The following is an 11799-nucleotide window of genomic DNA, read 5'->3' as shown; positions in this document are numbered from 1 at the left end:
TTGAGATGACGAAGACGGCCGCAATCACTACGCCCGATAGAAGAGGAATTTCAAAACATGATCTGCGCGTCCATTTGTGCCGTGTGTAATTCTCAATAAAAAGCATTAAAAAATTTGAGATGTTACTTCAAAATACGTATAAATGTAAAAAAAAACATTACATCTATAGGTTTAACCGTTTATAAAATTAATTCTCAAAAATCACCTTTAAAACGGACGTTCACACTAGAATACCCTCTTAATAAACGATGCTTATAAACTGGATGAGGAAATATTCGCAATAAGTTCTTTACTGTATTTTAAAATGCTTATAAGCATCGATTTATTAAGAATTGAAAATAAATTGTGATCTCACTATTCGAGTTAATGATTGCATTGCAAGTCCGAAATTGATTCGAACTTCGGCGCAGTTTAAATAGCTGAAAAATGAATTTAAAAATTCATATAAAATTTATTATGCACCAAGATCCAGCTGTGACCGTAGAAAGTGCTCTCGAATTTATTTGTTGTCATCCACATACGCGGTCTTCAAATTATTCTTATATTCAAATTAATATTATGAGTTAAAAAATTACTTTTTTTTTCGATTCGTACAGCTCTCACCTGACGTAAACAGGTTCCTTAGTTTAAAAGTTCTGTAGCTTATAATACAAAATGAGTGTACTGTGCAGATTGAATAAACGAATAATACAAAGCCTTTTGAACCACGATTGAAAGCATAGAAAAAAAGACATCCCCTCAACTGCAATTTGCAATATGTATGCATAGTTAGTAATACGTATGCATAGCTAAGATATATAGCTAAGATATCTTAGCTATATATCTTATGTTTTTTAAACATTTATTTAACATTATACTATTAAATATTTTAAAAATATTTAAAAAAACATTGTTACTTGGGATACAGAATCGTAAACAGAGTATCTACTGTGTCTAGCAACAAGTGCCGGATTTTGTAAAAAGTGGTGCTGCAATATATTGGATAAAAACAAATGTACGCGCTGAATAAGACAGAATATTTTAAGAAATTGATTGTATGCCGCATAAGTGCATATTTGTACACAAACTACAAAGTGGCTCTCACAAATTAGTCGGGGCCAATTGGTGTAATTGCACTGTACTCATTTGCACCAGCTTTACACTGTACACTGGTGGCACAGTGCACACTGGTGCAGACTGATGCAGATCGGTCGAAATCGATATTAAAGATACCATTATTATCAATATTTTTAGTTTGAAATTGAAGTCTGTTTTGTCGACTTCATGCAAACTCATTATTAGCTGCCGTGCCAGCATCTCCTAAGTCCCGAAACACAATAGATGTAGTAAGCCTTAAGCCGTAAGAAATTGACCAATTGCACTCGAATGTGAAGAGAATAATCGGTTACGATTGGTCAATTTCTTACGGCTTACTACACCTATTGTGTTTCGGGACTTAAGGTCCATCTACAATGAGAGTAATAAATTGTAAACCGTAAGAAATTGACCAATCTCATTCGAATATGAGAATGAGATAATATAGATATAGAATAATCGACTATGATTGGTCAATTTCTTACGACTTAAGACTTACTACTCTCATTGTAGATGGACCTTAAGTGTCGATCCACAATAAGGACTTTAAGCCTTACGCTGTAAGATATTGACCAATTACAATCGATTATTCTCTTCATTGTGAACCGACACTAATCTGTCTTATCCAAGATTGTCTCAATTGGTGTCAATAACATTGTTCGACACAAATTTTAGGAATTCGCGCGCGAGCCACGGACTGAAGTGGACGTCCCGGGCGCCGAGTGATTCAGTATTCTAGAATCTTCGCGACGTGTTAGTATCTCACCACGTGATCAGGATATTTAGGCCGAATCATTCTCGCCTGAAGGTAGGTCCCATAAAAGAAAAGAAGACAAGAATTTTAGACCACAAATCAGACCAAAGTTATTTTTTCGAAATTTTTTGTTGTTAAAAATAAATCTATCAATAAAATAACATCACATTTTTTGAGAAATTTGTACTTAAGGTGTCCCAAAAGACTTTTTTCTATTATTGAGTTAAAAACCTTAAAAATGTGATAAGACAATCCTCAGCACAAATTAATTTTCTACGTCAAAAAATCTAAACATTATCTATTATATTGATTGCTTTACGCAAAATATAAATAAATAAATAGTAGTATAATTATAAATAAACAGTAGTTAATAAATAAATTAAAAGAAACTTATGAATCAATTCTAAATAGAATCGTAAGGCTCCTCATTTATTCTCGTAAAACTTATAAGAATTTTTGACTAAATGCTTATAACTTTATGCAATATTATTACAGACAACTTCTTGCTAGCCATAAGATTTACGAGAAATCATAGACATTTACGAATAATTATACATCTTGTGATACGCATAGAATTGCAATTCCAGTCATAAGTTCTTACAAATTTTACAAGAACAACTTACGAGCCTTACAATTCTGCTTAGAATTGACCCGAATTAAATATGTATAGTGTATACACATAATTCTTTGTGAACAGTAATGGACTGCTTATGCAATTCAAATAATGATTCTACATAATGATTCTGGGATGGCCGATTATAAAGAGATCAAAATTGTCAAATATAAATTGTTTAAACAATCATCGTTTAAATAATGTACAAAAAATTTGATTTGAATAAAACTAATAGCACTATTGTAAATTCTATAAAATAATACATATAAACATTCTATTATGCATTATTGCATTATCTTTCCACGATCCTATTTGTTATTCCATTAAAATTGCATAAGCGAACCATTATCACTTTATAAAAAATTATATTTATTTACAAATTTAAGCTCCTTTTAATTTATCTATAACTAACATTTTGCATAAAGCAACCAATAGATGACTTTTATAGATCTTTGGCGTAAAAAATAAATCCATTTTAAGAATTGACATCACTTTTTTTTAGATATTTTAGCTTAAAAATTTTCAAAAATATTTTTAGCACCTTTAAATTCAATTTTCTTTAACATGATAATTTTACTTATGAATTTATTTTCACTAACAAAAAAATTTATAAGAACTACTTGGTCTGGTTTATAGTCTAAAAAAGAAAGTTTAAATTTGTCAGAGTGTAATTATCAGACACCCTGTACGAATAAAACAATTTTTCTATCAATTACCATAACAACGTTCCCTCCTTGTGACACTGACGATGTAGGACTACCCAGAGGTTGTACAGGGGTTGTAGTAGCTGCAGTAGTTGCAGTCTGTGATGTTGTACCCGCAATTTGCATGAGATTTCCATTGAGATTTATCACTGTAAATAAAAGAAAAAAATTGTAAGATTCTTCACTTTAGAATATTATGAAAGGTCTGCTTTGTATCGTGTTGACGTTTTCCAATCTTAATTAAAAGAAAAAATTACATAAAGATATATATAAAATTAGATACAATTTTCACTTACCTGTTGGTTGTGCTTGCTGCACTTGACCTTCCAATTGCACAGGTTGATAGATATATGTCTGCCCGTCAGGAGTTTGAATGATTTGTGGTGTCTGTGGCTGCTGAATAACTATCTGTTGGCCAGTGCTAGTAAGACTCGAAACTGGAACGACTTGAATCTGTCCGTTGGGCGCTGCTACTTGTATCGCTTGTGGAAGCATCATAGTTTGTCCACCCTGACCCATCTGAACAACTTGTACAGCACCACCGGTACTGCCAACCACAACCGCCTGTCCTTCGCTCAGTTGCTCCATGGCAAATTATCACTATCTTTACTACAATGAAGAAAAAATATAGATTTTCTTAGTGAAACGTGACTTAAACAAGACATATCAAAAGTAAATACCGCCAGATATCATTGATACAATGCATATACCGGTTGTATTGTACCGCCATTCAATTTGCATCGCCACTGTCTATTAGTATAGGTTAACAACGCGCGGAATTTACGAGGCAGTTTAGAACAGGCCAGAAATGTAGGTGATGCGGCGTTAACGGCTAACACTGCTTGCCGACGTGTCGGTGGGGGCGACGGCGGTGGCGGACAAGTTGCGTGGATGAACCGGACCACGTGCGTGGATCGCGCGCGCGGGATGCGATGCGTACGATATATCGAGGTTCGAGGCCATGTTTCGTGAGCGGACGAGCGAGGCGAGGCGAGACGAGACCTCGCGACATGCGAGCGTGCGAAGCGCGTCGTCGACGCGTGAAAGCGGGGACGCGGGTGCCTCGTAGATATCGTTGATTCGCGCCATTTTTCGCGATATTACGTTTCTCAGCCGGGAGATACGCGGCCGCCGATACATATACATTTGCGATACGTACTCGCGACCGCGGCAATCCGAACAGGAAACCGAGTCGATCGCCATCGGACATCCGTGTGTGTGGGAAGAGAACATGATATCGTCTCGGCAAACATGGCCGGATGGCAATGGCTTTTCTGGCGTCGGTGAAGGCGACGGCTCGCGCAAAGAGACGCCGCGGGACGCAACCGCGAGAACGGGGTTAATCGCGAACGTGGGCGCGCGACCATGCTGCGTATCGGGTTGATGTTTGATAATTTGTGAACTTACATTGGATATTTTCGTGGGCACTTTCCCAATTGGTCGGCGAATTGAGGACCAATGGTCGGCGAAAGACCGTCCTCAACTCCTTGTGTATTGGTGGTACTGAACGATGTGAACTGACGGTCCGCGATCCAAGACCGGTCGATGCCCCTCCGCGCCTCTACGCGGACGGCCAATCGAGTTACGCGTCTCATCCCCCTCCCTCGAGGCGCGCAGTTCAAAATAAACTTTGATCATCTTTACGCTCAATTTTGCCCGATTTTTCAAGGGTTCGTACAGTCGAACCTCGATAACTCGAACCTCTATAACTCGAAAATCTCTGTAAGACGAAAATTTTGTTCATTCCCTTCCGCTCCACTGCGGAAAACTTCTATAAATCGAAATAAAACCTACCTTAACTCGAATTATTTGTCAGACATTTAGATGTTATTTTTTATCTCTGCAATTCTAATTGAAAGTAATTAGACCTCTATAAGTCGAGCTTCTATTGTCGCTGCCACTATAATTCGAAGTAAAAGCTATGTGTAACCATGAATAATAGCCTGGTATTTATTTTATGATTGCATTTATTATATGTTTGCAATAAATAATCCATTGTCAAATATTGATTTTTTTCCTTTGTAAGCCGTATTATAATCGGAAAATTATAAAGTCTCAAATAAAGCCGCCGTAAGTCGAATTGTCATATTTTAATCCTCTTTTACTCGAATTTCGATAAGTCGAAAACTCTACAACTCAAAGGATTTTTCTCTTCCCTTGAGATTCGAGTTATCGAGGTTCGACTTGTATTATAAAGGATAAAGAGATATTCTTTTCTTTTGTTTCTTTCTGCTAAATCGTTGTTTGTCAATCCATTATACAATATCGACAATATTGATCAACATACAATTTTATTTTTCGATATTGCTCAGAATTAATTTTCAATACTCAATTTCAACTTTGAATCTTAAATTCGCGGATCTGAAAATATAGTAGGATACTTTAATTTTGAATTTAGGAAAATAGTAAAGTAAACTTAAGCAATGTATTATGAAAGAAAATAAAGATTTCTGCTTATAACAAATACAGGTTTTGTTCAATTTTATTTTCTATTTGAACTATTCCTAACTATCGAATTTTTCTCAATGAGAAAACATTACAGGGAAATTCTTGCCTGTTTAAACACACACACACACACACACACACATGTGTGCCTATACAACATAAGATTTTCTTTAAGGTGGTTTTATCGAACAAGTCCCAGTCGAAAGTTAATCTACTAAATGTTGAATTTAATAATTCAACAAAAACATTTCGCATAGACTGTACATATGCGATTGTGTGACGTTTATGTGACAACGTCACACTATCGAGTTGGCGTTGAGCGATAAAATCACCTTATGATTTAATTTAGATGTAATTTAAAAAATCTTGAACTATACGATTAGAGTTAAAAAATTCTGAAAATTTAGGAACGTTAACTGTATATCTAATATTACATGTATAATTGTAAATATTAGTTAATATTTGTCACATTTGTCATTGTAAAATAGAAAGTTTTTCATTATTTATAAATAATTATAAATTACATCACAAAGCCTTTTATGATTTGAGAGAGATGATATAATTATTCTAAATCCTTTCAAGTTTCCTTTTAGATAATTTTTGAAGGTAATAAATTTTGCGTCATTTTTCTTTACAATATTAAAACAATTATAAGAAGAAAATCATCAATATATACAATAAGATTTTATATTGAACAATGATAAAATTGCATTTTTTATATTTTTCTAAAGATATATAGTGTTCTGCTATTATTGCATAAACATTCTTTGGTCATTTTAGAATCGATTTTTCTTTTTCTAAAAAAAAACATACAGACACTTATAGTTGAAATATAATAATTAGCAACTGAAAATAGAAATTATTTTATGAATTAAATTTTAAAACCCGGGAAAAAAGTTCCACATATAATTATATATAATTATATGCGAAATATGTCTATATATGTTTCTTTCCTTTGTAAAATTATTCTTTCATACAAAATTGATAATAATAAGGAAACAAAAAATAATTAAAAGAATAATTTTAACGTTTTTTTGATAAAAAATCAAGTTTGAAGAAATGAAACAAATTGCTCATATATAATCATATATAAGTAATTAAAAATACATATATAATTTTATATGAACAATTTTTCTCATTTCTTCAAACTTGATTTTTTGTAAAAAAACAATGTAAAAATTATTCTTTTAATTATTTTTTTATGTTTCCTAATTATTATCAATTTTGTATTAAAGAATAATTTTACAAAGGAAAGAAACATATGGACATATTTTGCATATAATTATACATAATTATATGTGGAACTTTTTCTCGGGAAGGTACAAATAAATAGCGAAATTATATTTATCAGTTCATTTTGAATAAATTTTATTTTCATAGAATTTTTATTTAAAATCTAATATCATACATTATTAAAGATATGATGTAAAAGAGAGGCCAGTCACGAAAAATGATAATCCTCCTCAATATTTTTATAGAAAAACAACAGATTCAAAATTGGCCAAAATATATGCGATTTTCCACATGCGGTAATGATATTTTATATGTATGTATACAAATGTGTGTGTGTGTGTGTGTATGTGTGTGTGTGTGTGTGTGTGTGTGTGTGTGCGCGCGCGCGTGTGGGCGTGTGCGCGCGCGTTTATCAATAGAATATTACAAATTAATTTTTAACATAAAAATTTTACATAGATATGTGCAAAAGATTATGCCGCACATCTTAATTTTAAACTTCAAAATAAAAAATAAAAGAAAAATGTATATCTATATTCAATAATCTTAAAGCTATTGGTACGTAGCAAGCATAAACAGTAGTAGTAATTTAACATTCTGTATAATACATTACATATTAAAATCGATCCTTCGTCTTAGCATAATAAGCTAGAGTTGTAATTCGGACTTAGGTCGATTTATTTCTGACAAATATATCCTCTTTTAATACCGTATGATGTCAGGGTTCCAGTCAAATGAAATGAAATTATAAATTAATTTGAGAAATTTAACAATCACGATAGAAACGGAACCACCAAATCCTCCTTGTGTTCGACTTTTACATCGCCTAATGCTGTCACAGCCTTGTTGAGCATTTCTGTAATCTGAAATACATTTGATTCATGTAGTAATTTCCATTGTCAGCGAATATTTAGTACTTTCATAACGATAAATGTAAGTCAGATGAAGAAAAGTAGTTTCATAAGTAGTTACCAATTCTTGATCTTCAGTAGCGAGCGGATCGGCTGCCAATATTCGTTCTGGAGCAGGTATATCCTTAAGTAGACAAGATGCAGCCTCAGGAAATTTAATTCGACCTGATTCTATTCTCTTTGAATACGCACGAGATCTGTCCATGTATTCATGCTGTTCTAGATTATGTGTGTCCAACGCACCAACATCTATGACATTGCTGTAAGAATTAAACCATAGAATTATTAGCTTACAATTTTTAAGGTAATTTGTCTTAACAAAAGATGAGATTGTTATAAATAAAATTCTTGTAGACAGTCATATATCTTTTAAAGAAAATTAATAATATAAACATAAAAAAATTAAAGAGTTAAACCAAGTAGAAGATAAAATCCACTCACGCTGCAGTTTCATGTAAAATCCTATTCAATGCACTCTGCTCATCTGTTTTCTTAGGCACAGAACTTGCATATTGGTTAACATAATCATCACTGAAAAAAAAGCAAAGATGATTTGATCTTACTTAAAGTTGATCAGTTCACTTAACTCATGTTCACTCATCATCTGACATTATCTGACAGAGTATAGTATCAAAAACAAGAAAACATACAATAAAATTTCTTGAAAAATATATTCAGATAAAAAGATTTTTCAATAAAACATTTACAGTCAATAAAATAGATTTACAAAATGTATGGAATCTTTTGGTTCCTCAAGGAAGAATTAAATCATTTATTTCTATAACTATATTATTAATTTAATAGTTATGATAGCTATGTAAACATAGCTTATTTTGCTTTCGGTTAAGCATAATTTATTTCCAAATATATAGTTATTTATTAATTAACAAGGTAAAAGGAGTTTCCAGTATTAGTTTCCAGTTATTAGTTTAATCAATTATAAATAATGTTTCATAGAAACATTTTTATTTTAATATATTTTGCAAGCATTTTTAATGTGTATTTTCTCGTTTCTGACATCATAATCTAAAATAATGAGTTTTAAAGTAGTGAGTAAATAAGAGCCTTAAGAGCTCAAAGTATTTGAAAGTAAAAACCCAAAATGTCTATGCTTGATAAACATGTGAAACAACTCACCTGTGTACTCTCGGTATGTTTGTATTATTACTGACAGGATCTACCAACAAATGTGTTCTTTCGTTTGCTTCTCCACTCTACAAGTAAAAAGCATTGATATTTTAACAGATATTTAAAATAACGTAATCCAAATTATTTATTTTTTATTTGTTATTTTTTATCATTATCTTCTTTATTATTTCAACACAAATGTATCTATATATATATATATATATATATATAATATATGAGATTAATCCCTCAGACGTAATCACTGCTGCCAAGTAGGCGTGTTAATTGCGATAATTCTTCAAGGATTACCGCGCATATAGCATCGGTGATAAAAGTAAAAATATCAGCGCGAAAAAGCTTTTTTTCGCGGTTATTTTACCTGCGGTCCGTTGTCCTCTTTGCAGAAACTATAACAGCATCCCATGTTTGAACGGAATCCCTCCAACATGAACTTTCTCAATTAACAAGGTACATCCGTTATTACAAACGGTTGTTCATTTTTTGTTCCGGTAAATAATCGAGTGAATCAGCTGTGTCGTGTCGCCGCACGATTCTACCATTCTACGCCTACGGATACATCCGACACATACATGACAATATGACATACACAATCATAACTCCATAAATAAAAGCTGATCCAGTAAGATGTACGCAATTATTTGCAGCATAGAAGAATCTGAGAGCAGCCATGTCGGCCTTTTTCCCATAATCCGTGCACTAGCGTCATTACATCCATTTTTTAAATGGGTACTATGTAGTTACATCCATTTTCTGACATTGTCGATAAAATTATAATGTTGAAAATGGATGTGATTCGAGTCTGTGCTACATCCATAAATAAAATGTATACGTTTTCGTGCTACCAGGAAACTGTGCTACTAGCAAGAGTGAGAGATACGTTGTTTGACCCTTTGACTATGGCTGCGTTCCGTTTAGCGCTTACAGCTGCTTACAGCGCTCACAAAATCATTTCATCCTTGTTGTTTATCAAATATTAAACAAAGACAAATGATGCTTATAAGCGCTGTAAGCGCCAAGAGGAACGCAGCCTATAATAGTCAAAGGTCTAGGTCCATCTACAATGAGAGTAGTAAATCGTAAGCCGTAAGAAATTAACCAGTCACAGTCGAATATGAGAAGAATAATCGATTGTGATTGGTTAGCTTCTAACGGCTTACGATTTACTACCACAGTATAACCAGTAGGTCCACTTCGTATCGGCGCCTTTGATCTCCTTTTCCAGATCACGTGAGCATCCACCATGTTAAATTCAGGATCAAATTGAGAAAAGTGCCTCACAAGTAATAAAACAGATAAGTAATAATATGGATTCGATACAGAAATCAATAAAATTCAATGTGTGAATCAAATAAAACGTTTCATTAGTAACAATTATTCGTAGGAGTGATCATTAAAGAAATTTCTGATGTATTTGCTTANAAATTGTCTGCACATATGTATGTACGTTTCTATCATCTTACATTTCATTGGATCCAACTCAAAACAAAAGTTGCGCGGCGATACCTGCGCGAAGACTCAGTTTTTCGCTGAGTGGACCTACTGGTTATACTGTGTTACTACTCTCATTGTAGATGGATCTTTTGACCGTACCTCTCACTCCTGCCAACTCTGGTAGCACGAAAATGCACACATTTTATTTATGGATGTAGCACAGACTCGAATCACATCCATTTTTTACGTTATAATTTTATCAACAATATCCAAAAATGGATGTAGCTACGTAGTACTCATTTAAAAAATGGATGTTATGGCACTAGTGTACGGGGATTCTGACGGTCCCGAACATGGACGTAGGAATACAAGGACGGAGCATTTGCTGGTTAGATAGGCGAGAGGGGTTTTGATAATCGAAGTGAGGGGGATCACGCCTGGTTACGTGGTCACTTCCCTGACTTCGGTACATTTCGGTTATGTTCGACGCGTGCAGAGAGAAAGACGCTTCCACAGAACTGCGTTTGTGTAACCTCCACATACACCGACACTTCCGAGCTCACGGAATGAACCGAACCAGCACGGAATTAGCCGACGTCAGGGTAATAGTTCTACCTATGGTGCTCCCCCTTCACTTATCAACGTCCCATCGTAAAAGGCTCCGTCCATGTATTCTTAGGTCCATGGTCCCGAATGTAAAAGGCTTTGAGTATATAAACATGGAAGGGGAATGTTGGCTCGAAAACTGTGTTCAAGATGTGTGCGGCAGAGAAAGGTAGACGAGTAATATTCGTCTTCTCTGCGCATGCGTCGATCATTCGACAGACCAGAGAGGATCCGAGAGCGGACATGACGGCCTTTTGGCTGTAACCATTGACGTAGGAATATATGGATACGGTGAGTATAAACCTTTGACTATATAATCATGGACCGCTAGTTGCCCCGTCCCACCCCTCTCACCCATAAGGTTATGTATCCAACATGAAGTTGGCTTAAGCCCCGCGTGGCAAATTGCGGGAAATTTAAAGGATATTAGAAAGATGTAAGAATTAGATTGGGTGGTTATTAATAAATATTGTACCAAAATATAAAGAATAATTAATGTATATAGGTATAAATTTTTTTTGTCCTTGAAATATTGTCATTTTAGTATGAATGATTGTATACTTTGAATAAGTATATGTACATATCTTATTTATTTTTTAATCTATTTTCATGGAAAGCTTTATTATAACTATAATAATGCGTTGTGTTTTTATACAATTTAAATACAATGTGTAGATTATAAAGTATAATTATAAAAAAAACTTACCCGTAAAACTGCAGGTTGGAGTCATGTATTTCACCTTTTTTGCAGTATTTCTTCGACTCGCAACCTTCCACAAAACAATACAGTACCATTTTTGAGAAAAATGGTAAAAATAAAAATTAATTTTGAAGGAATTCTATTGCCAAGTGTCAGATACTGCTGCAGAGGCTGCTACC

General features: G+C 33.7%; 2 protein-coding genes across 5 annotated transcripts in view; both read right to left on the bottom strand.

Moving 5' to 3' along the window:
• The window catches only part of LOC105454948 (nuclear transcription factor Y subunit alpha), a 7243-nt gene extending 2544 nt beyond the window's left edge, over window positions 1–4699 (bottom strand). The window contains exons 1-3 of one of the 4 annotated variants that reach the window (XM_011697933.1): window positions 4553–4699; window positions 3442–3754; window positions 3158–3294 (exon numbers count right to left, since the gene is read on the bottom strand). In XM_011697933.1, the coding sequence (XP_011696235.1) occupies window positions 3158–3294; window positions 3442–3733 (429 nt within the window). In that variant the 5' untranslated portion in view covers window positions 3734–3754; window positions 4553–4699. The other 3 variants (XM_011697936.1, XM_011697934.1, XM_011697935.1) reach the window with 3 other exon arrangements.
• Window positions 4700–7336: 2637 nt separating this feature from the next.
• LOC105454947 (ragulator complex protein LAMTOR1) lies at window positions 7337–9575 on the bottom strand. Its single transcript, XM_011697932.1, has 5 exons — window positions 9242–9575; window positions 8872–8948; window positions 8176–8265; window positions 7796–7994; window positions 7337–7686 (listed from the first exon to the last, which is right to left on the bottom strand). The coding sequence occupies exons 1-5, from the start codon at window positions 9308–9310 to the stop codon at window positions 7597–7599; spliced, it is 525 nt and encodes a 174-aa protein (XP_011696234.1). The 5' UTR covers window positions 9311–9575; the 3' UTR covers window positions 7337–7596.
• Between the last annotated feature and the right edge of the window lie 2224 nt (window positions 9576–11799).

Source organism: Wasmannia auropunctata, unplaced genomic scaffold, assembly GCF_000956235.1.
Source record: "Wasmannia auropunctata unplaced genomic scaffold, wasmannia.A_1.0 LD335968.1, whole genome shotgun sequence".
NCBI lineage: Eukaryota > Metazoa > Arthropoda > Insecta > Hymenoptera > Formicidae > Wasmannia > Wasmannia auropunctata.
This window is presented reverse-complemented; position numbering and strand designations above follow the sequence as displayed.